At 43.9% G+C, this 26149-nt stretch overlaps 1 protein-coding gene across 1 annotated transcript; it reads right to left on the bottom strand.

Annotated features, from left to right (window-relative positions):
• On the bottom strand, positions 1 to 22999 carry LOC109231499 (bifunctional epoxide hydrolase 2-like). The gene is given in 6 exon segments (XM_019397158.1): positions 1 to 259; positions 1128 to 1363; positions 1699 to 1746; positions 1749 to 1865; positions 12637 to 12776; positions 22849 to 22999. Coding segments are annotated over 6 exon segments (951 nt in total).

Genomic DNA, 26149 nt, shown 5'->3' with positions numbered 1-26149 from the left:
TCAAGGTTGACTATGACTTTTAAGGAAGCTAAGAACAAGTTGATTGACTTCCTCTGGAAATTGCTCTTGAACAAAATGAGTTCCTACATGAATAAACACTATCTCTAAATTTGGTACAAAATCCTTCACCTTTTCAGACCTTATGTACTCTTCCATACCTGGAGCTTTTAAGACATAGTCCTTCTCTCCCATTATCAGCAGTGCTGGAACATGAACTTTTGGATTAACTGGTAGTTTGTTTGTTTGTTCTCCGTATGACCTAAACAAAAAGAAAAATTCACATAAGGAAAAACAAAGGATGTAAGGAAATTTAAGATATTCAAAAAGATGAAGTGGCTAATTACTATACCAAATATCTTAATTGTACCTTATGTTACACTTTGTGACCATTATAACTTTGTCGTTAGCAAATTGTCTTGTCTTTACACTTGGTCCTAATGGACCTCCAACTCGAAGTATAGCTATAGGTAATTTTAAATCATAGTCAAAAGTAAAGGGGTATTTGGACATTTCTTTGAAGTATTTTGATACGTGGGCAGGGCAGTCCGGTGCACAAAGTATCCGATATTCACGTAGGGTCCGGAGAAGGGCCGCATTGCAAGGTGCGCGATGTAGACAGCCTACCCTGATGCAAGCATTAGTGGCTGGTTCCAAGGCTCAAACCAGTGACCTATAGGTCAGACAGAGATAACCTTACCATTGCTCCAAGGCTCCCCTTCCCATTCATGATGGAGCACCGTTATTAGGGCAGCCCGGTGCACTAAGCTCCCGCTGTGCGCGAAGGGTCAGACCACAAGGGTCGATTGTACGCAGTCTTACCCTGCATTTCTGCAAGAGGCTATTTCCACGACTCTAACCCGTAACCTCCTTGTCATATGGCAGCAACTTTATAGCTACCCCAAGGCTCCCTTTCTATGGAGCACCGTTAAAGTCGAGAAAAATATAAGACAATTTGCTAATTAACGACAAGAATATGGATAGCTAAAAAGTATAACGAAGGATACAATTAAGATATTTTGTACAACATAGTACATTTTCCCATTACTTTACGGATGGCAAGTTTGGTTTGTGCTTCCATGTATTTTAGAGAGCTTATTACCACTATTTATAAGTAAACTGGCTCTTACCTATAAGGAACCTTCAATGCAGTTCTGAATCCAGACTTCTCATATAAAACACAATAAGTTTGAAGATCCTGTTCTGTAAACCAAGGGGGTAAAGGAGTTGATGAATCCACCATATCCATGATTTCCTGCTTTTCATCGGCTATTGGCATTTCACTTCTAGAGAAAAGGATGTAAATGTTTCTTACAACTGTTTTAACATCAAATCTACCAAAATCGGCTTCTGCTCGTCTAGGCTCCTGGATTAAAAAATTACTGAAATAAATCAACAATAACAATAACAAACCCAATAAATTCTATCAAGTGTGGTCTGAGTAGGGTAGTGTGTGCGCAAACCTTACCCTTTCCTGGGAGGGCAAAGAGGTTGTTCCCATTAGATCCTCGGCTAAAGGAAACATAAAAAGAATAGCAGTGGTAACAAGCAGTAACAATAATAAGATATAAAGAAAATCGAAGCGAAAGATAGCAATCGAACAGTAGGTTGCAATAGCAATCTAAAATTACTGAAATAAGGTCAAAAGGCACCAAGAATTGAGACTTTTTAAGAAAGCACACAGAGAAATCAGTAGCATACTCTCCATCTATAAACATAGAAGCCCTCAGGGAGTGGTTATGATTCTTAAGAGGACTCCCGACCGCGAATAGGACGCCTATCGTTACAAATCCGACAACCTTCTCCTCGTGGAAAAGGATAAAGGAGGAAACAACAGCAGCTCCAAAATCTTTAATTATTAGAAAAACCTGCATAAATGTGCCCACACACATGAATTTTTTGAGAAAAACTTGAGAGCAGGATAAGAAAGTTGAGTTCTATTTGTTATTCAGTCTATAACCTTAGCTGACAGGTTACAGTATGGGATCGAATTTGACCGACCACGTCCTTAAGCCAGCACGACCGACCGAATGTATGTGAGTCCGACTAGAAGGGCGACCTATGAATAACGAGAGGGACGACTTCATGATCACGTCGGCCACTCCACAGCATGTACTTTATTTTCTGTCTTTTAATATTCAAGCAAGGATCCTCTATTATATAAAGAGGGATCCAAGCATTGTAAAAGGGGGATTTTTCATTATTGGAAATACATTAACTCTCTCTCTTCTCTCTCTAACATTATCTCTCTCTTACCTTTCGAAGATTGTCACCTTCTCTTATTTCTCCGATTTGCACCATTGCTATCTGATCCTATACTCAAGATCATCCTAGGGTTTATTATCTTCAACTACGATTTACCCCTTCATCTATATTGATTGATTTGCTTAAAAAGTATTAAACAACTTTTGAGTCAAACAATTTGGCGCCGTCTGTGGGATTTCGGTAGTCGAAATCATAGTTCACAACTAGGATATTAAAAACAACCATCGCCGTTCTTCAGACCTCATAGAAACTAACAAATGGCAGATAAAGAATCAAGGTTGAAGATGATAGCAGATGTCTCAACCAACCTCATAGGCCCACTCAACGAAGCCAGTAGAGAAAATACCGCGAATGTAACACCAAGTAGCGTACCGGAGGGGGAGATCTCACCCTCTTCACTCGAAGATCTAACAATTTTGCATGAGAGAGGGACTTCTACATCTGCAGCAAAGGAAACGCCCCCAGTAGTCAAAAAGCTACTAGAGGAATGGTTGACGAACACTCTAAGTAGCATGCTCGAGAAACCACCTCAGGGAATATCAAAGATCCGTCGATGGCAGAAATCGCCACCGCCGCTGGTGAGCCCAGCGTTGCACGAACAAGTAACGCCCACACCGATACCAATGCAAGCAATGATGCGCTCGCGGCCATCCTTAAGAAAATGGAGGAGACGGAGAACGAGAATAAAGCACTTCGTGATCAAATGAAGGAGCACCAGGAAAGGGTAGACAAGATACCTGGTGCCCCTAAGCTACTACTAAAACGCGATATGGGAAGATTCGTCGAGCAACCGTATAATGAGGAAGCTGCTCCTCACCCAATCCCTAAAACCTTCAAGATGCCACCGTACTTGAAAATATACGACGGGACCACGGATCCAGAAGATCACCTGATTCATTATGTGACCGCCGTAAAAGGCAATGACCTATCGAAAGAACAGGTGCCATATGTGTTGCTGAAAAAGTTTGGTGAAACTTTGACAGGAGGAGCACTCATATGGTACTCTCAATTACCAGCCAGATCGGTATCGACGTTCGAAGAGATGGCGGACAAGTTCGCCACCGCCCACGCAGGAGCAAAGAAAGCCGAAGCTAGGGTCAACTATATCTTCGCCATCAGGCAAACAACGGGTGAAGGACTCAAGGACTTCCTGGCTCGATTCAACAGGGTAAGAATGGGACTGCCAAACGTACCAGAAGGAATGGCGGTCGCAGCTTTCCAAAACGAGCTGAACAGAGACGGATCCAAAGCAACCAAGAAGCTGCTCAATCGACTCATGAAGTATCCCCCACCATGTGGGAAGAGATTCATAATGCCTATTGCGCCGAAGTTAGAGCAGATGAAGACGACTTTAACGGTCCAACCCAACGACTAACGTCCGTACAATTAGAGGTAAGGAGGGACCGACGCAACGACGGGTGACGGGAACCACTCCCACGCTTCAACAGAGAAAGGCATCAGCCTTACGTCAGAACTCCTAATCCGCCTCCTCCAAGACATCCAGATGCCGTGCAACGACATGCCGCCCCGCTTCGGAATGAAAGAGGTATGCCCCCATTATTATCCACTCATAACTTTTGTGTCTCCCCTTCAGAAATAGTGTACGTACTGGAAAAGCTGGGCACGAAGATGCAGTGGCCACAAAAAATGAAATCAGATCCTAGTGCAAGGAGGTCGAACGTCCTATGCAAATTCCATCAGGAAAGAGGACACAAGACCGAAGATTGCATAGGTCTACGGTAGGAGGTGGTCAGAATGCTGAACCAGGGATACCTGAAGGAGCTGCTCAGCGATAAAGGAAGGGCTAATTTCGCCAGAGGACGCGACCAATCCCAAGGACCACCAAAACCACCTTCTCCAGCGCGCACCATACAGATGATCGTCGGTGGCGGCGACGACTCGACAATCAACCATGTAAAGTTCACCACCACACACAAGTTGAAGCGCACGATCACTCACGAACGGTATGATGACTTCGAAGATGGTATCACCTTCGATAAGTCTGATGCCGACGGTTTGTCTTTCCCTCATTATGATGCTTTAGTTATAACTTTACACATTGCTGATACTGATGTGAAAAGAATCTTGGTAGACGACAGAAGCAGCGCGTATATTATCCACCCAAGAGTCCTCATGCAAATGAGGCTCGAAGATAAGATAATACTGCGTTGCATAACACTAACGGGTTTTAACAATGCAGTAGAGCGAACCTCCGGAGAGATATCACTGCCAGTCCTAGCGGGGGGAGTCACACTGGAAACCACATTCCACATCATGAACCAGGAAACGGCCTACAACATCATCATGGGGCGTCCATGGATACACGCCATGCGGGCCATCCCCTCGAGTCTCTATCAAGTAATCAAATTTCCCACGCCATGGGGAATATTCAGCATTCGAGGTGAGCCACGTACCGCCCACGAATGTTACCGAATTTCCCAAGACTGCACATATACCAAACAGTTGAAGGGAGCAAGCGCGGAAGCATAGCAATTAGCCATGTCGGGAACCAAAATCAACCCGACGACAGAGGTTATTAGGGACCCAGATGTCGTAGAAGCCTGCAAAGCGACAGTCGAGAACCTCGACCCGGTCCAGCTGGACGGTACCGACAGTTCAAAGAAAGCCTACATCGGACACAACCTCTCCGACCCAGGTAAGTACCACGAATTCTTAACTAACCATGCAGATTTATTTGCCTTCTCTCATTCAGATATGCCAGGGATCCCGAAAGACATCGCCACTCACAAGCTGAACGTCGACCCACTTTATCCGCCCGTACGGCAGATAAGGAGGAAATTCAATGCCGCAATCAACGAGGCAGTCAGTGAAGAGGTAGATAAACTACTAGCCAACGGTTCCATCAGAGAATCAAAGTACCCCCAATGGGTCGCCAACGTGGTCATGGTTAAAAAGAAAAACGGGAAATGGAGAATGTGCGTAGACTTCACTGACCTGAATAAGGCATGCCCAAAGGACTCCTTCCCATTGCCCCATATCGACCAGCTGATCGATGCAACAGCGGGGCACGAGCTGCTAAGTTTCTTGGACGCCTACTCTGGCTATAACCAAATCTTAATGGCCGAAGAGGACCAAGAAAAGATAACTTTTATCACCCATCAAGGGACGTACTGCTACAAAGTGATGCCCTTCGGACTGAAAAACGCGGGTGCAACGTACCAAAGGTTGGTTACCAAGATGTTCGAGGAACAGCTCGGTAAGACAATGGAGATTTATATCGACGACATGTTAGTAAAGTCGGTTAAGAAGGAAGACCATATCGGCCATTTAAAGCAAGCCTTTGAGATACTGAGGCAGTATGGGATGAAGTTGAACCCAGAAAAATGCACCTTCGGCGTGGCCTCGGGAAAATTTCTAGGCTTTCTCGTATCGCAACGAGGCATTGAAGTCAACCCGGACCAGATCAAAGCTATAGACACAATACCCGAGGTTCTGCACAGCAAGAAGCAGGTACAGAAACTAACGGGGCGATAGCCGCCTTATCAAGGTTCATCTCGCGGTCCTCGGACAGATGCCATAAATTCTTCAGTGTGCTGAGGAAAGATCATGGACTACAATGGAACGAAGAATGCATCGAGGCCCTAAGGAAATTGAAGGCATATCTATCTTCGCCGCCACTGCTCGTCAAAGCAGGCCCCGGTGAGTGCCTACTTGTGTATCGGCAGTATCCGAAGTCGTTGTCAGCGCCGTCTTGGTCTGCGAAAACAAAGGTGCAATCCCCTATTTATTATATCAGCAAAACGTTAGTAGATGCCGAGACGAGGTACCCCCACCTTGAAAAACTGGCTCTGGCACTGGTCGTAGCTTCGCGAAAGCTCAGACCTTATTTTCAATGGAATCCCATAAAGGTAATAACAACCTTCCCCCTAAGAGGCATCCTACACAAACCCGAGCTCTCGGGTAGGCTCGCCAAATGGGCCATAGAGCTCAGCGAGCATGACATAACCTACCACCCAAGAACCGCCATCAAGTCACAGGTACTCGCCGATTTTGTTGCCGACTTCAGTGCAGGGATATTGCCAGAGGTGGAACAATAGGCCCTCTACGCCTCTGCTCACACTAACCTCTGGACCCTCTACACTGACGGCGCTGCGAATGCTTCGGGATCGGGACTGGGACTCATCCTCGAAGTCCCCACGGGCGAAATAATTCGCCAGTCCATACGATGCCCCGAGATGACTAACAACGAGGCCGAGTATGAGGCTGTGATTGCAGGCATGAAATTGACCATCATATACGGGGCCCGTCGACTCATCCTCCACTGCGACTCTCAACTCGTCGTAAATCAAGTCACCGGGACTTACCAAATCAAAGAGCAACGACTACAAAAATATCAGTCAGAGATCCGCAAGCTGATGCATGAGTTCGACGAATGTCGCTTCGAGCAAATCCCCAGGGCACAAAACGTCGAGGCTGATAGACTAGCTAAACTAGCCGCAGCCACAAGAAATATCAACAAAGAAAATATGGTCACTCTCCTCCATTCGGTTACCTCGCCATGGCCCTTCATAAAGTGGGGAATGGACATAATCGGCCCCCTACCGACAGGACGAGAAAAGGTACGTTTTCTTCTAGTTTTGACTGACTATTTTTCTAAATGGGTGGAAGCAGGTGCGTACGCACAAATACGCGAGCAAGAGGTCATCTCCTTTATATGGAAAAATATCATATGCCGTTTCGGCATCCCCAAAGAAATCAGCTGTGACAATGGGCCCCAGTTCAGACGGATACTCTCCACTCCGTATCATCCCGCCACCAACGGCTAAGCCGAGTCTTCCAACAAAACAATATTGAACATATTGAAAAAGAAGCTCGAAGAAGCTAAAGGGCTATGGCCCAAATTATTACCTGAAGTATTATGGGCATACCGGACTACGCCCAAATCCAGCACGGGAGAAATACCGTATTCACTGGTCTATGGGACCGATGCAGTCATACCCGTCGAGATCGGAGAGCCAAGCCTGAGATATTCCCATACCAACGGAGCGGATAATGATGAAAGCAGATTACAAGATCTGGACGAAGCCGAAGAACGAAGAGACATGGCCCATATAAGGATGACAGCCCAGAAACAGCAGGCAGAAAGATATTACAGCAAGAAAGCCAAAGTAAGATCACTCAAAGTTGGCGACTACGTCCTCAAAGCCAAAACACTTGCATCGAAAGACCCGAAAGAAGGAAAATTGGGGTCCAACTGGGACGGACCATACAAAATCATTGCAGCGGCGAACAAAGGAGCATTTCAACTAGAAACGATGGAAGGAAAACCGCTCCAAAACAATTGGAATGTCGCCCACCTCAAATACTTCCACTTCTGAAAGGCATCTCCTGAGTCGTACTCTTTTTCCCTGACCCGAGTTTTGTCCCAATTGGGTTTTCTCGGGGAGGTTTTTAACGAGGCGACAAAGGGGATACCCGATGGAACAGGAGCGCAGGTTCACCATATTGGCCAATCGACATGAGCCATAGGCCAATATAGTGAAGGGACTACACTAGTTACTCTCCATTGTATGCACAGTGTTCTCCATTGTATGCACAGAATTCTCCATTGTATGTACAGAAATCTCCATTGAATGAACAGAAATCTCCATTGAATGAACATAAATCTCCATCCCACGACGGATACTACTTCGACGACAGTCGAAGCAACATCCTAATGGGCAAGGCCATAGACATCGGTTCGACCTCGTTCGAACCACGACGAATACTACTTCGACGATAGTCGAAGCAACATCCTAATGGCCAAGGCCATCGACATCGGTTCGACCTCGTTCGAACCATGACGAATACTACTTTGACGATAGTCGAAGCAACATCCTAATGGCCAAGGCCATCGACATCGGTTCGACCTCGTTCGAACCACGACGGATACTACTTCGACGAAAGTCGAAGCAATATCCTAATGGCCAAGGCCATTGACATCGGTTTGACCTCGTTCGAACCATGACGGATACTACTTCGACGACAGTCGAAGCAACATCCTAATGGCCAAGGCCATCGACATCGGTTCGACCTCGTTCGAATCACGGCACGACCCTTTGACGAACGATAAGAACAACCTCTACGGAGGCTAAACATTACAAAAGAAAAACAAAGGGAAGGCACCAAATGGACGAAACAACAAAAATAAAATTTATATTACAACAAAAATATATTTACATTCGCCCCCGTGGACGAGCTGCAACACACTGTACAAGCCAAAAATATACATTGTACAAGTTTATAACTGCCCGTCGCCCCCTGGGAGGTAAACATCATTGTACCAGGAGCTGGAGTCAGCCGATTGACGTCTTCAGAAGCAGGCCCCTCCCCATCAGGAGAGTCGGGGTAATAACCACAAGCCTCACGAGCAGCGCGAGCCTCGTCTCGCCGTTCCTGAACTTCCTCCTCCGTCGCCCGGCCCGCGGCATGAAGCTCTCTATACACGTCGAGCTTGGCCTCCGCAAAAACCCACATTTCATGCGCATTACGACGCATACTCCGACCAGGCGAAGGACGAGATAAGGAAGGCTGAGAAAGTCCATTATTCTCCGCCATCCTGGCATCGAGCTCGGCGGTTAGATCCGCCACCCTCTGCTGCAGGTCGACATTCTCCGCCGCCACCCCACGGCTCAGCTCAAACTCGTCATCTTTCGTCCTGATAAGCTCCTCCCACTCGCTGTTGCAAGCCACGGCCTTTATCAGCTCGCGATCCGCCTCCTCCAACTCAGATCCCCTGCGTTCCAACTGGGACTGCCCCCGTTCAACCACCGCTCGGTGCTTAGAGAGATACCTTCGATACTTTTTTAGCATCTTTTTGTAGAGGGCCGTCCGTTTTTGCTCACGGCACCCCCTCTCTACCTCTAAAACAAGGATCTAAAAAGAAAAAGCAGAAGTAAGCACGCCTCAAATTAGTCTTAGAACACGCGGAAGGGAGAAAGGAAATAAGGATTACCTGCAAAGCCATGCCGGAAACCCTTCGTGACAGCTCCGTATTCTCCACGGTACTGAGCGTCTTGCTCTTGGAGGCGGCACACAGCAGGGTAAGGGCCGAAGCAGCCTGTTCGCTGTTTAACAGCAAGTTGTAAGCCGCCGGAATTGTAATACGGTGGTCGGACCCATCCGTCGTCATCTCCACGTGGGTAAGGCCACCCAAAAACTCGTCGATATCCCCCTGAGCGATGTCGGAGTCCGACTTCTCCGTTTCCTCGCCTGGTCCTTCGACGTTGGTCGACGACCCTCCCTCAACAGCGCATGCAGAACCAGCACCGGGAGCGGCACTCCTTTGTCGAGCGGACCTCCTGGATCAAATGGCGTCGGCCATGAATGGTCTGTGCGTCGGCCGAGGCACATCACTTCCTTCGGCTTCGGTGGCCACTCCCTTACCCTTCTCGAGCCTCCTCCGTTTTCTGTCTAATGATTCCTCGCCATCAGAGGGTCCATCCACGGGTTGCAGAGTCGGCACCAACGATGCCGACTCCCACATAACCATGGTCGTAGATGTGGCCTCCTGTAAAGGAGCTGGAGAGGGATCCTCTCGAGCAGACTCAACCTGTATATCATGAGAGACCGAGGCAACGTCAAATCGATTGGGAGTGGGGACCGGCGCCCTCTTCCTAGAAGCGCCTCGACCTGTCGCCATAAAACAAGTGAGCAGGGTTGCAGAATTTACAAAGCAAAAATCAAAAATCTACCTGAAGAGACTTTGGGGCCGTAACGCTGCATGAAGGCAGACCAAGTGCGGGTCTCTTCCGCGTAAGGAAGCAAGCCAATAACCCATCTCCTAAGGTTGGCAACGGGCCGGGGCGGGTGAGCCATAGCTGCAATACAAAGGTCAGAATTGCGACAGTCACGAGTAACACAGAATTTGACAAACTGCAAATACTTACGTTTCGAGTTCCACCTCTTTGGGAACCCGGCAGGATTAGAGACCGTGTGCTCGGTCCTAATGAAGAAATACTTGCGCCAGAACCCACGACTCGCTCGGTCGTCGGTTTTGACCACCAATCCTTTCGTACCACGGCCTCTCAAATGCACCATGGCCCCCCTTAGATAACAGGCACTGAATAATTGAAGGAGATGATGGACCGTGACTTCGCATCCGGCCAACTCCGCGTACTTGGTTAGCAGCCGAAGCACCTTCAGAGTATACGGTGTAAGTTGAGCCGGACACACGTTATAGAACCGACAGAACTCCTCCGCCAAAGGGAAAAGAGGGAGGCTGTAACCGATCGAAAAGGGGTATTCATAAAAGGCACAATACCCTGGCCGATGAACATCCACGTGATCCCTCCCCGCCGGAACCATCTCTACGTAGGCGGGTATGTCGTATTTCACGCAGAGATCATCCAAGTGATTCTTTAACGACTCGGAAAAATCTGGAGCCGGTATGGGAGAGTTTTTACTGAAATCACTTCGAGATAAGATATGCTTTGGCAAAAATGCCTCCACAGTAAGAGGACTGACGTCCTCTTCCCCCTCCACTTCTCCACCATCGGAAGATGGTGGCACGTTCGATGGGGTAGCCGTCGGGACCCTCTCGTCAAATCGGCAAGGTTTAGGCATGGTCTCGGTGAAGGAAAAGTTGTGCACAACCAAACAAAAGAAAAAAGAGAGGGTTTCGATCAAAGGAAAACGCACCGGAATGGGAAAATATGCACTGAAGGGCTGGAATGCTCTTGCAAATGGCCAAAGTTTGAATCAAGTTAAACCCTTCTCCTATTTATAGGGATGGGTGGCGCCAGAATCGAAGAGGCAGACGTCGAATCAACATGAGAAACCAGGCGCCAAAAGCTTCTAATCCCCTGCCTCGAGAATACGCGCAATGATGACGTAAACGAACGCTGACATCACACGGGGAAAGGCATTTCGCTTCAACGCTCTGACAGTTATGATTACTGTCCCCTTCCTGTCACGTCACAAGTCATTGACAAAGTCAACTCTCTTGGAACGGAGGTACCGATTCCGCCCATCGAGGACGCATTCGCTGCGACCCCGACGAACGGAGGGACTAACTGTATGGGGTCGAATTTGAACGACCACGTCCTTAAGCCAGCACGACCAACCGAATGTATGTGAGTCCGACTAGAAGGGCGACCTATGAATTACGAGAGGGACGACTTCATGATCACGTCTGCCACTCCATAGCATGTACTTTATTTTCTGTCTTTTAATATTCAAGCAAGGATCCTCTATTATATAAAGAGGGATCCAAGCCTTGTAAAAGGGGGATTTTTCATTATTGGAAATACATTAACTCTCTCTCTTCTCTCTCTAACATTATCTCTCTCTTACCTTTCGAAGATTGTCACCTTCTCTTATCTCTCCGATTTGCACCATTGCTATCTGATCCTATACTCAAGATCATCCTAGGGTTTATTATTTTCAACTACGATTTACCCCTTCATCTATATTGATTGATTTGCTAAAAAGTATTAAACAACTTTTGAGTCAAACAGTTACATCTTGAGACATATAGCTAATAGGACTACATATGAAAACATAAACCAAAAAGTTATATTGATTTGCATTCAAAGAATGGATTAAAAAAAATATCCGACCTTAGACCCATTAAAGGTAGCGGATAAGAGTAGTAGATCATATTCGATGAAAGCAAAAATAAAAAAAGATCAAAACTCTTCCTTCTCTGCTTCACTGTCAATTGATTGGCGCATGAACAAAGCTGTAATGGAGCATGTACGCGATGATCAAACACGGCTTTGCCAGCTGTCTGTGACAAGAAAAAGAAAACTTGATCCGCCTGTCCAACAATTGTTTTGAGGGTCCTAGTTTATTTATGGCATGAAACAACTCGCAATATGGGTCTAGCTTATTGAGATGTTCGAGAAAACTCTACTTGAATCCATTTAATAATTTTTACCGACAAACATGTGCTCGAAAATCAAAATATTTTGAGCACTGACAAGATCATAATATATCTTACTTTTATGAAACTACAGAGAAAAGGCAAAAATGAAACATCACTAGACATAAATTAGGCAGAATACCTAAAGACCCCCTAAACTTGGCGCGTTTAGTTCAGGTCCCTCTTAAACCTTACCTAGTCCTAATTACTCTCTTGTACTTGGTTTTGTTCCTATAATTTGTTTTAACATCTAGAATGATAGATAAATATTTCGTATCTATACATACTTAAGTTAAAAGTTAACCAAATATGACTGTATACTCAATTACAACAATAACAAAAACCCAGTAAAATCCCACTAGTGGGGTCGGGTCTGGGAAGGGTAGTGTGTACGCAGACCTTACCCCTATCTTGAAGGAGTAGAGACGCTGTTTCCGAAGACCCTCGGCTCAAGAAAACGTATACTCAATTACTCGACTCCAATTACTCATAGTTGCAGAAGATCATACCTTAGAGATGTTGAGAGCATCAAGGAGTCCAAGAATATCGTTAACAAAATCAGAAAAGGTGGTCTTTTCGGGTTCGAGTGGCTGATTAGACAAGCCATATCCTCTGTAATCAAATGCTATGGCTCTGAAACCAGCTCTAGCTGTCACAACCCAAAATCCACTAAGGGTGGTGATGGTGCCGGACACCGTTGTCAAGCAAGCCAACCATAATTACTTAGTTAAATTCTCATTCAAATAATTGTGAAAACTCTGATTTTCCTTCAATTTTACTAGTAAAAGATACTCTTTTCAAATTAAATATAAATGTCAAGAAGTCAATACAAAATACCCCATAATCATCCCAGAACCCGGTGTCACAAGTGCATGAGCATTTACTAGGGAATAAAATAAAATGCAGTAACTTTCCGGAATACAAAGTGGACAGAAAATACAGCACAATACTCTGAAGGAGACTCTGCTGGCTGCGGGTCGTCTCGATAAATGCAGCCCACCAAAGTCTTCTTACCAACCATGCCGCTATGCCTCTAAGCCGCTAGCTACGCATGAACCTGTGCAACAAAAATGCACAGCAAGTGTAGTATGAGTACGAAAACAACGTGTACTCAGTAAGTATAACCTCGAAGAAGTAGAGACGAGAGGTCGACTTCGACACTTACTAATGGTCCAATGACGATACATCAATAATATGACAAGTCGAGGGTTTATATAAACACGAATGTAATTCAATAGAGTGAAGCAAGTAAACAATTCTTTCTTTTATATGAAAATTTCCAATTTCCTTTTTCATCATTTATACACATATTCTCAAGACGGGAAGAAGCAATATCAACTTCAGTAAATTACAAGGCAAGCAATACAAGCATGGGCAAATCATGCCGAGGACGTACGACCCGATCCAACAATATTTAAACTGTGCACTGCCAGAGGGTCGAATGGCGCGAACCATAGATGCATCTATTACCCTGCTCGCGAATCATACATGCGACGCGGTCAAATTTAAATACACACTCCAAACAGTCAATCAACTAACCATCAGGGAATCAATCATCCAATAAAAAGGAAAACTCTCTTTTAAAAAGTCAAGAAACGAATGTCTACCTTTTATAAATTCTTTTATACATTTCAATATGTTTAGTCATTTCACTTTGACAACAAGATTTCATATATTACAAGTAAGACATGCTTCTGGGTCCTAGACTACCAGGACTTAAGCATAATAGTAGCTACGCACAGACTCTCGTCACCTCGTGCGTACGTAGCCCCCTCAAATAGGAGCACATAACCAATTAACTCACCAATGGGGACAATTCCCTCTTACAAGGTTAGAAAGGAGACTCACCTCGCTCCGAAGTTCCATAACTGGCCTTCCACGCCCTTCCGAAGGCTTACATTGATGCACAACGCTCCAAAACTAGCTAATAATTGCGCAAATTCATTAATATATGTTCAATTACTCATAATAGTCCAATTTATAACAATTCCTAACCCCGATTGAAAAGTTGACAAAAATACCCTCGGGCCCACATGCCCGGATTTCCGAAATTTTTCGAAGATAAACTTTACCCATAACCTCACGAACTCAAATATATAATTTACTCTTAATTTCATGTCCAAAATCGTGATCAAATCCATGAATACAAATTTTCTAGGTTTTCCCTCAAACCCCAAGTTTTCCACTAATTTTCAAGCTAAAATCCATACATAATTAATATATTTAACTCAAGATAGGTGGGGTTAGCTTACCTTGTCGTTGATGATGAAAAATCCCCACTTGAAGCTCTCCAAAGTCGCCCACACCAAATGAAAATGGGAGAAAAATGACCATCTCCCTATTTTAAAAGAACACACTGCCTCCAGCCTTTCCGCACCTGCGGTGCACAAGCCGCACCTGCGGCCCTCGCTTCTGCGACCCACGTGCCGCTTCTGCGGTCCTAGGCTCATGGCCAAAAATCGCTTTTGCGATCAACTCCCTCGCTTCTGCGCTTGCGCAGATGCGGCCAATGCCCCGTATTTGCGGTCCTTCCTTTGGCTGCCCATTCCGCACCTGCGACTCTCAGGCCGCTTCTGCGGCTCCGCACCTGCGGACATAACCTCGCAGGTGCGGTTACACCAGATATCAGCTACCTTAGCTTTTCTTCAAATTCAAAGTTCGATCCGTTAACCACCCGGAATCCTCCCGAGGCCCCCGGGACCCCGACCAATCATGCCAACCAGTCCCAAAACACATTACGGACTCGCTCGAGGCCTCAAATCATATCAAACAACGCTAAAATCACGAATCACACCCCAAATCAAACTTGATGAACTTGAGATATTCAAACTTCAACATTTGATGCCAAAACCTATCAAATCACGTCCAATTGACCTCAAATTTTGCAGACAAGTCATATTCGACATTACGGACCTACACCAACTTCCGGAATTAGAGTCCGACCCCGATATCAAAAAGTCCACTTCCGGTCAAACTTCTCAAAAACCTTCAAATATCTATCTTTAGCCAAATGACTCCAAAACGACCCACAGACCTCCGAATTCACTTCCGATTGCGCTCCCAATACCAGAATCACCATACGGAGCTATTCCCAGACTCGAAATCCCAAACGGACATTGATAACACTGAGATGCACTTCAACCCAAATTTATGAAATTCTTCCAAAAATGATAACTTCCACAATAGGTGCCAAAACGTTCCCGGGTCTTGCAAAACCCGATCTGAACATACGCCCAAGTCTGAAATCATCATACGAACATGCTGGAACCTTTGGATCCCGATTCCGAGGTCGTTTACTCAAAAACCCAATCTTAGTCAATTCTTTCAACTTGAAGCTTCCGAAATGAGAATTGTCTTTCCAAATCAACTCCGAACTTCCCGAAATTCAATTCCGACCATGCGTACAAGTTATAATACCTTAAGTGAAGCTGCTCATGGCCTCAAACTGCTGAACGACGTGCTAGAGCTCAAAACGACCGGTCGGGTCGTTACATCCTCTCCCATACGTTCGTCCTTCAACGTGCTAAGAACTGCGCTGGAGTTGTCTGAAATCACAGTTAAACACCTTATGCACCTACCCGTGCTACCACAACTCGGTTGAGCACATTAACTCGATCAGATCTGAAGATATTCTCTTTTATTCAAACAATTAAGCTTAGAACCCAATTCCAACATCCGAAATTCTCCGTCAAGCCTGCTTCCAATATATGAACACCGTATCAATCACTACACGAGGTAGCAGAACATGACTGCATATCTTTGCCGAATTCTCACCATGCACCATATCATTCACAGGTTCATAATAACATCCTCTGATCATAATAACAACATTCCCCGAATCCGATGCTCACAACGCACCTCATGATATATATAAGTCTTGTTCCAACTCTCGCAACACCGCCACGACAGAAGAGACGTGTAGAAATCCATAACCAACTGCCAAGTCAACAAATCATTGAGGCTACACTCCTGACAAGAACATTACCTCATTCTGAACCAAATAATGATCTTTGCTCTCTAATATACTTCATACAATCCGATCGCACTGATCCTAGATCCAATAACCTTGTCTCACCCAGTACAAACTATTCAGGCAACAAGCCTCCCCAGACATGACCAAAAATCTCATATGATGCCAAAACGTGCCAATAGGCTACCAACTCGAACGATATACATAAGAAAGACGAACTTTGGGAGGGACTACTCAAATCACGCAGCTAATGTGAACTTTCCTCAAAAAATGGGAAACAAAACACACAGAATAGAATATAAGGGACTATAATTATCATCACACTGTTGCGACGTGCAACCCGATCCAAACAACATACTCATGGCGGCGTGCCACCCGATACACACATAAAATTCACATAAGGAGATACACATCGAGCTAAATTGCTCATTGCAACACAATACCGAATATCGGTCACAAGCACGCTAAGTGCATAATACTATCCTTGAGGGGACATATAGCGCTATAAGATAACAAACTCAAGCACAAATGAGGTGCGATATATGTTATGAAACTAAGGAGCCATCCTGCTCACCTAACACCATCGCTACACGGAACCTCAACACATAAGAAATCTACCAAGCCGTTTCGCAACTCACACGGCACAATATAGCATTACATGAAATAACCGATGACGAAATAACATCCAACGTCCGAATACCCCTCCATAAGGAGAGCTATGCTGAAATGAACATATTCGTCCTGATATAGAGCCCATATTCATATTTAAATCCATCCACAGACCTCAAGCCGATTCTGATCGTACCGAACTAGGCCAATAATCTTTTATGGGTCCATAATAACCCCTTTTTCCCATAACACACAAGAACAACCATCATAACCGAAGTAATCCTCCGCAGTCCACAACCCAATAATCGAGTGCTCTCCAGGCATAAATTCTCAAATTAATGATATCACCACAATCTTCATACTTGGTTTCATCCTTTAATCAATCAAGTGACTACATGCCACACTTATACAATCTTCCCATGGAACACGCTCCCACGACATTCCATAACAGATAACAAGTCTGCATATCCATGCCACCGGCCGCTCTAACGCTGAAAAGCGATCAAAAATCCATAACCAGGATGCAAAGCCTCTTTCACAAATTACCGATCTCAGGTGACGCTGAAGACAATGCCAACTTACTCTAAATATTCAAATCCTTTTCATGCTCATCCGAGCTCGTGACATCCTTGTCAACACCAAATCACAACCTTGTTCCTCTCCTTCAAATTCCATACCACTCACTGCACCTCACATGCCGACATGCGATAGTGCAAGAATTTCATCACAACTCCTGAACCACTAACATGGTAAACACTTCCTCACATGGAAACTTTCTACTTAACTCATTCCATAAGTACCATAGCAACACACGAGTGAATTCTCACAACCGTAGAAGTTGCAATTCTTCAAGTAATGGCCTAAACCACCATAGCCCTTTCCGGGGATCCGCCTACACATAGCAGGCCATAATACTAGAATACTTCCGAATAAATTCAATTACGACGGCCGACAAGCCTCACACGTACCATCAAAAATCACTTGCATAACTTAATCACGCTGAAGGAACTGATCACGGCCACCGTGTGCCAACTCAACCATGGCTAACCAATCCAACCTCTTCCAATTTGTCCTTAATTGCCTTAGAATAATAATAACTTCATTCAACACATAATGCACTCAACCCGAGTGGACTTGTAACACGAGACCATGTTGTCTCCAATCCCACGAACCACTCCATACCTTCCTTGTGCGCATATTCGCATCTCGACTGGCACACCCATTCTGATAATTCCTCTACGAATCCGAAGTCCTTTTCTCCCTTTCCTCCCAAATGCTACACTGCAAGCCAAAACATCTTAGAACAATTCTGAGCCTCTTATTATAAGCTGCTTCACAAGCTCGATTCTTAAACATACCGCGGGCTTGAACCCTTAGGCATCGCATTTCAACCTCTGAATTCACTAGGACCGTTATTGAGAGTCACCCACTCCGACACGATCTCGAATATAATCAACTGCAAGGCTCCGCTAGCCCATGACCACCCTCTCAAAGAAGCACCCGGCCGAATCACCTTAATTGCAACTCACTTCTGCGCAAAGCATAATTCCTGAGTCTTCCCAAAGCCTGAACATGAATTGAGACGTCAATTATAGAACACGTTCTTCAATTCCTTTGCATCAAATTACTAATGATGTTCTCTTTCCTTAGCCGAAACAACTTACCAATAAGCCGATAACCTGAAACCTCACAAGAAGATAATCATACAACCCCATCATAGACGGTGGGACTCTCCCACTTAGCTTGAAGCCACCATTACGCAACTCCGAAATCCAACAAGATTCTTTCTTCATTGTTGACATGATTTAGCACAACCAACCTGTCAAGCTCCTCGAAACCTTTCTGCAAACCATTTATGAATACTCGGAATCATTAACCACATTCACATGTCCGACCTCCTTACCAGATAGCCAGTAGGATTCTTCGCAGAAGCTTCACCAACCACGCGACCGCTGATCTGCTCACAGGAGATAACCCACCTGTAGAGATTACACGCCGACATCTTCCAACGCCGCTGCACGAGGCACAATCACTACGACATCAATAGCCCATTCTGAGCCCGCGCTCACCCACCAGCTGTATAAGTCCATTCACCCCTCGTGGACATTAACTATATGTGCGACAATATCTTCCAATTCAAAGTTATGTTGTATCCTTCTTCATATTAAGAAGCTCCTTTCCGTCATATCAAATCTCCCGGCGTTATGCTAGCCAATATTTCAAATTAAGTTCGTAGACCCAATCACCGTCCACTAAAATTACCCAAACCACTCCAAACTTTTCTCAAGGGTGTAATTATTCCGCCACTGAACCCACGTGCTACTCTGCCACTCTCCCACTTTGGCCAAACCCTCTTCTTTAAACAACTATTCAACTCCCGCTTCTTACACTTGGCCTTCTAGAAATTTAACCACCGCATGACACCTTCTACATATCCTTCATCACCTTTGCTGCTCAGCTGATGCCTTAGATCCAAATCTGACTCAGTGGCTCTTGATCCGATAGACCGATACTAACTTCTAAACCTTTGCGAAGATCATCTTTCTCGGGCCGTCAACATTAGAAATACACATTAAATCCTGAACCACCGCACCCCGCGATCTCTGATAGCCGCTTCTCCAATACTATCTTAAAATATCCTGCCCCAAAGGCGAATTGTTGAAAGTCTTAACACCGGCGAACTTAGTACATCCAACAGGGACAACGGCACCCCATCACAGATGAAAATTCCACCACGCTCGCAAATTCCAAGCCTTGTTACTCCATCAACCCAAATCTGAACATCCTTAGCCCATTTGCTTTTCCCCGTCGGGGATAAAATACCGAATCTCTAAATCATGCACTGAGTAAACCTCCCTTCGAGTCATTCACCACCCCCAACACGTAGGCAAGCATCCTACCATCACGTCAATACTGCGACAATCATTCATAAGCATGATGGCAACTTGTGCCTAGCCTCAGAGCTCTCAGAAATACAGCTATCGAGCCGAAACGACAGAATATCCATTCCACAAGGCGACGACAGTAGTCAAATCAACCACGCCGGGAGAAGCATCCCGTACCACCTCTGTAGTACCTTTAAAATTTTTCAATTCCTAATTTATAATAAGCGCTTCGCGTCGCATAAGATTGATTGGGAAGGAAACAAAGGCATATACCTCAAAGGAATCAAATTGCATGATGAGGAAATCAAGAAGGGAAGTGCTCCTAACAACCCCGTAGCCTCCCGAAGATAAGTACAGACGTCTCTGTACCGATCCGCGAGACTCTACTAGACTTGCTCATGACTCGTGAGACCTAAGGGAACCTAGTGCTCTGATACCATGTTGTCACGACCCAAAATCCACTAAGGGTCGTGATGGCGCCGGACACCGTTGTCAGGCAAGCCATCCATAATTACTTAATTAAATTCTCATTCAAATAATTGCGAAAACTTTTATTTTCCTTCAATTTTACTAGTAAAAGATACTCATTTCAAATTAAATATAAATGTCAAGAAGTCAATACAAAATACCCCATAATCATCCTAGAACCCGGTGTCACAAGTGCATGAGCATTTACTAGGGAATAAAATAAAATACAGTAACTGTCCGAAATACAAAGTGGACAGAAATGAAAATACAACATAATACTCTGAAGGAGACTCTGCTGGCTGCGGGTCGTCTCGATAAATGCAGCCCACCTAAGTCTCCTTACCAACCATGCCGCTATGCCTCTAAGCCGCTAGCCACACATGAACCTGTGCAACAAAATTGCACAACAAGTGTAGTATGAGTACGAAAATAATGTGTGCTCAGTAAGTATCCCGCCTAACCTCGAAGAAGTAGAGATGAGAGGTCGACTTCGATACTTACTAGTGGTCCAATGACGATACATCAATAATATGACAAGTCGAGGGTTTATATAAACACGAATGTAATTCAATAGAGTGAAGCAAGTAAACAATTCTTTCATTTATATGAAAATTTCCAATTTCCTTTTTCATCATTTATACACATATTCTCAAGACGGGAAGAAGCAATATCAACTTCAGTAAATTACAAGGCAAGCAATAGAAGCATGCGCAAATCATGCTGAGGATGTACGGCCCGATCCAACAATATTTAAACTGTGTACTGCCAAAGGGTCGAATGGCGTGAACCATAGATGCATCTATTACCCTGTTCGGGAATCATACATGCGACGCGGTCAAATTTAAATAAACACTCCAAACAGTCAATCAAGAAACCATCAGGGAATCAATCATCTAATAAAAGGAAAACTCTCTTTTTAAAAGTCAGGAAACGAATGTCTACTTTTTATAAATTCATTTATACGTTTCAATATGTTTAGGCATTTCAATTTGACAACAAGATTTCATATATTACAAGTAAGACATGCTTTTGGGTCCTAGACTACCCGGACTTAAGCATAATAGTAGCTACGCACGGACTCTCGTCACCTCGTGCGTACGTAGCCCCCGCAAATAGGAGCACATAACCAATTAATTCACCTATGGGGACAATTCCCTCTTACAAGGTTAGAAAGGAGACTCACCTCGCTCCGAAGTTCCATAACTGGCCTTCCACGCCCTTCCGAAGGCTTAAATTGATGCACAACGCTCCAAAACTAGCCAATAATTGCGCAAATTCATTAATATATGTTCAATTATTCATAATAATCCAATTTATAACAATTCCTAACCCCGATTGAAAAGTTGACAAAACGCCCTCAGGCCCACATGCCCGGATTTCCGAAATTTTTTGAAGATAAACTTTACCCAAAACCTCACGAACTCAAATATATAATTTACTCTTAATTTCATGTCCAAAATCGTGGTCAAAATCCATGAATACAAATTTTCTAGGTTTTCCCTCAAACCCCAAGTTTTCCACTAATTTTCATGCTAAAATCCATACATAATTAATATATTTAACTCAAGATAGGTGGGGTTAGCTTACCTTGTCGTTGATGATGAAAAATCCCCACTTGAAGCTTTCCAAAGTCGCCCACACCAAATGAAAATGGAAGAAAAATGACCATCTCCCTATTTTAAAAGAACAAAACTGCCTCCAGCCTTTCCGCACCTGCGGCCCTCTCTTCTGCGGTCCCAGGCTCAGGGCCAAAAATCGCTTCTGCTGTCAGTTCCCTCGCTTCTGCGCTTGGGCAGTTGCGTCCAATGCCCCGCATCTGCGGTCCTTCCCTTGGCTGCCCATTCCGCACCTGCGACTCTCAGGTCGCTTCTGCGGCTCCGCACCTACGGCCATAACCTCGCAGGTGCGGTTACACCAGATATCAGCTGCCTTAGCTTTTATTCAAATTCAAAGTTCGATCCGTTAACCACCCGGAATCCTCCCGAGTCCCCCGGGATCCCGACCAATCATGCCAACTAGTCCCAAAATACATTACGGACTTGCTCGAGGCCTCAAATCATATCAAACAACACTAAAATCACGAATCACACCCCAAATCAATCTTGATGAACTTGAGAAATTCAAACTTCAACATTCGATGCCGAAACCTATCAAATCATGTCCGATTGACCTCAAATTTTTCACACAAGTCATATTCGACACTACGGACCTACTCCAACTTCCGGAATCGGAGTCCGACCCCGATATCAAAAAGTCCACTTCCGGTCAAACTTCTCAAAAATCTTCAAATTTTCATCTTTAGCCAAATGACTCAAAAACGACCCACAGACCTCCGAATTCACTTCCGATCGCGCTCCCAATACCGGAATCACCATATGGAGCTATTCCCAGACTCGAAATCCCAAACGGACATTGATAACACTGAGATGCACTTCAACCCAAATTTATGAAATTCTTCCAAAAATGCTAACTTCCACAATAGGTGCCAAAATGTTCCCGGGTCTTCCAAACCCGATCCAAACATACGCCCAAGTCCGAAATCATCATACGAACCTGCTAGAACCTTTGAATCCCGATTCCGAGGTCGCTTACTCAAAGACCCAATCTTAGTCAATTCTTTCAACTTGAAGCTTCCGAAATGAGAATTCTCTTTCCAAATCAACTCCGAACTTCCCGAAATTCAATTCCGACCATGTGTACAAGTCATAATACCTGAAGTGAAGTTGCTCATGGCCTCAAACTGCTGAACGACGCGCTAGAGATCAAAACGACCAGTCGGATCGTTTCACTAGCTAAAGCGATCATCTGGTGCCGCCAAGAATACCAAATTTTTGGGAATCCATGGCAAAACACAACAGCCGGAGAAGATTCATGTCCAATATCAGCTACATGGAGATTTAGACCACTCACTTTAACATATTTGTGCTCTATTCCATCCATTTTCACAAAGAAAAGTATCACTAAGTAGGTTCCTTCTTTGTGGACCAGTTAAATAACATGTACTCCTCACTTAGTCCCATATGGAGCCAGAATTTGAAGTACACTATTATGAGTACGAGATTTTAGTCTTTTAAGTTATTGAGTTCTAAATCACTTTATCCGTTTTAATTTAGATGAGTAGTTTTACTTGGTATGGAGTTTAACGGAATTTTTTTTTTGAAGCTTAAAGGGTAAAAGTTTTGTTAGTTCATGATATTTGTATGGTTATAAAAGCTTTCCAATAAAGGTAAAATAGGTAATATAAAGAGTTTAAATTTGAGTTATTCCCAATTGTAGAAATATGTCATTCTTTTTGGAACGGACTAAGGAAAGCGTGTCATCTAAATTGAAATAGAGGGAGTAATAATTTGTACGTATAAGAACAAGAGCAGTACAATGCACAAAACATTCCGCATTCATGCAGGATGCCAGGATCCCGGAAAGGACCACACCTCAGTGGAGTGTAATGTAGGCAGTCTGGCCTAATGAAAGCATCAATTGCTAATTTTACGACTCGAAGAGAGACAATTTTATGTTACTCCAAAGCGTATTAAAACAAATACAAAATTTAAACCAAAATTACTGGACTCGCTTCGAATCCGTATTTTTTGAGCTAGCTCCGGCCCTTAAGCACGTGGTCAAGGGAACTGCGTTTCAATAATGGCTGCTATAGGTTGAAAGGTCTCGAATAAGAAATTCATTGGGTTGACTACTGCGTTTCAATTTCAAAAAAGGGAGTAGGCACTTTATTATACACAGCCGTCAGAGAGCAAAAGACATTACTAACAAACAAAACAATTATTTTTTCTTCTATTTTCTGACAAAACTTTCTTGTGAATAAGTTTTGCACTTTTGCTGCCTAAGCAATCCAATTAAGCCAATTAGTGAATGCATTCATATTCTAACCAACTTATGTTTGGTCTCATTTATCAAATTACACTTTCTATAGGAATTTCTATACTACGAAGAATGTTGATCCTTGGATGCTAATAGTACTAATTATTTGGAATAGTTTGATTTTTTTAAACAACTATAGCAATATTATGTTGATTGCTGTTTCAATGTTGATTTTACAAAGGAAATCACCTTCTTCAACATGGACACATAAAATATCGGATGCACTAAGAACATCTCTGGAGGTAACTCGAGTCTATAAGCCATTTGATCAACCCTTTGCAAGATTCTGTACGGTCCGATATACCTTGGACTCAATTTCCCTTTCTTCCCAAGTTGCATTATCCCCTCCATGGGAGAAGCTTTCAAGAATACCCAATCATCCTCTTGGAACTCCAAATCCCTGCGACGCACATCCGAATAGGCCTTCAAGATTACCTAATAATTATCTGTTTTTAAAGAACATCAGCCGGAGAATTAATATGCAATAATAAATACTATAATTGTAATGATATTAATAATAAATATTGTTGAATATTATTTTTAGATTTTGCGTGTATTTCACGCTATAATATAATGACATGATATCAATATGGATGATTTATAGGAATTTCGCTTTTGTCCCCCTAAACTATTTTCTTATGTAACGAGATAACAAAGATTCATTTTTTTTCATTGATCTTTCCATCATAAAGCCTTATAAATCGAATAGTTTATAAGAGCCCGTTTGGCTTAGCTGATTTAGAGTAGCTAATAAGCATTAGGTGTTGAAAAGCACCATTTTAAGTGCTGAAGCTGATTTAAAAAATAAGCAGTTACGTGTTTGGATACAAGTGCTGAAATTAATAATATGTAGCTAAAGAACCGGACATACGAAGAGTTTTGTTTTAAAAAGAAGTATTTTAGGGATAGAACAGTAAATATTTTGGTCAAACTTAAACTGCTTATAAGCTGAAATTTGATAAGTTGGGGGAGACCAACTTATGGCTTTTGACTTATTTTTGGCTTATAAGCACTTTTAATTTTACCAAATGCGTAGATAAGCCAAAAAGTGCTTATAAGCCAGTTTGACCAGCTTATAAGCTTAGCCAAACACCCTCTAAATAATTATACCAACAATAACAACCCAGTAAAATCCCACAAGTGGGATCTAGGGAGGGTAGAATGTACACAAACCTTACTCCTACCCCAGAGGGGTAGAGAGGCTGTTTCCGAGAGACCTTCAGCTCAAGAAGACGAAAATAGACAATAGAATCTGTGACAACAACAAAAATCAGAAAGATAATATAAGCATAGTAGGAAACATAAACTAGATGGAGAAGCAATAACAACAACTAGAGCCAACATACTATAAAAAACGGAAAAATAGTGTGGACACAAACTTACACCACTAATAATCCAAGACAGCACCCTAACAGGCTTGCCCCACCCCTGATACGAAGGAAGAAAAACACTCGACTTCCTCCTAACCATCAACCCTAATGCTCGACCTCCACACCTTCCTATATAGAGCCACGTTCTCGAATATCTGAACTCTCGCCATGTTCTTCCTGATCACCTCACCCCAATACTTCTTAGGCCGCCCTCTACCTCATGCGCATACCCGTCAAAGCCAACCACTCACAGCTCCTAACCGGGGCATCTTGGCTTCTCCTCTGCACGTGCCCGAACCATCTAAGTCTCACTTCCCACATCTTATTGTCTATGGAAGCCATGCCCTCCTTCTCCCGAATTAACTTCATTCTTAATATTATCCAGCCTAGTGTGCGCACGCATCCACCTCAACATCCTCATCTCTGTTACTTTCATCTTCTGGATATGGGAATTTTTGACTGGCCAACATTCAGCCCCATATAACATGGTCGGTCTAACTACCGCTCTTTAAAACTTGCCCTTAAGTCTCGGTGGCATCTTTTTGTTACACAGGACTCCAGAATCTAACCTCCATTTCGTCCACCCCACCCTTGTACGACGCGACATCCTCGTCAATCTCCCCACCCCCCGGATAATTGAACCAAAGTACTTGAAATTTGTTCTCTTAGAGATGACTTGTGAGTCAAGCCTCACGTCCAAATCTTCTTCCCCCGTCACGTCGCTGAACTTGCACTCCAGATATATTGTCTTAGTCCTACTCAACTTGAAACCCTTAGACTCAAGGGTTTGTCTCTAAAACTCCAGGCTCTCGATAACGCTGCCTCGCGTGTCATCAATCAGAAC

Source organism: Nicotiana attenuata, chromosome 8, assembly GCF_001879085.1.
Source record: "Nicotiana attenuata strain UT chromosome 8, NIATTr2, whole genome shotgun sequence".
Classification (NCBI taxonomy): domain Eukaryota; kingdom Viridiplantae; phylum Streptophyta; class Magnoliopsida; order Solanales; family Solanaceae; genus Nicotiana; species Nicotiana attenuata.
Note: the sequence above shows the minus strand (reverse complement) of the source record. Positions and strands in the feature narration are given on the sequence as shown.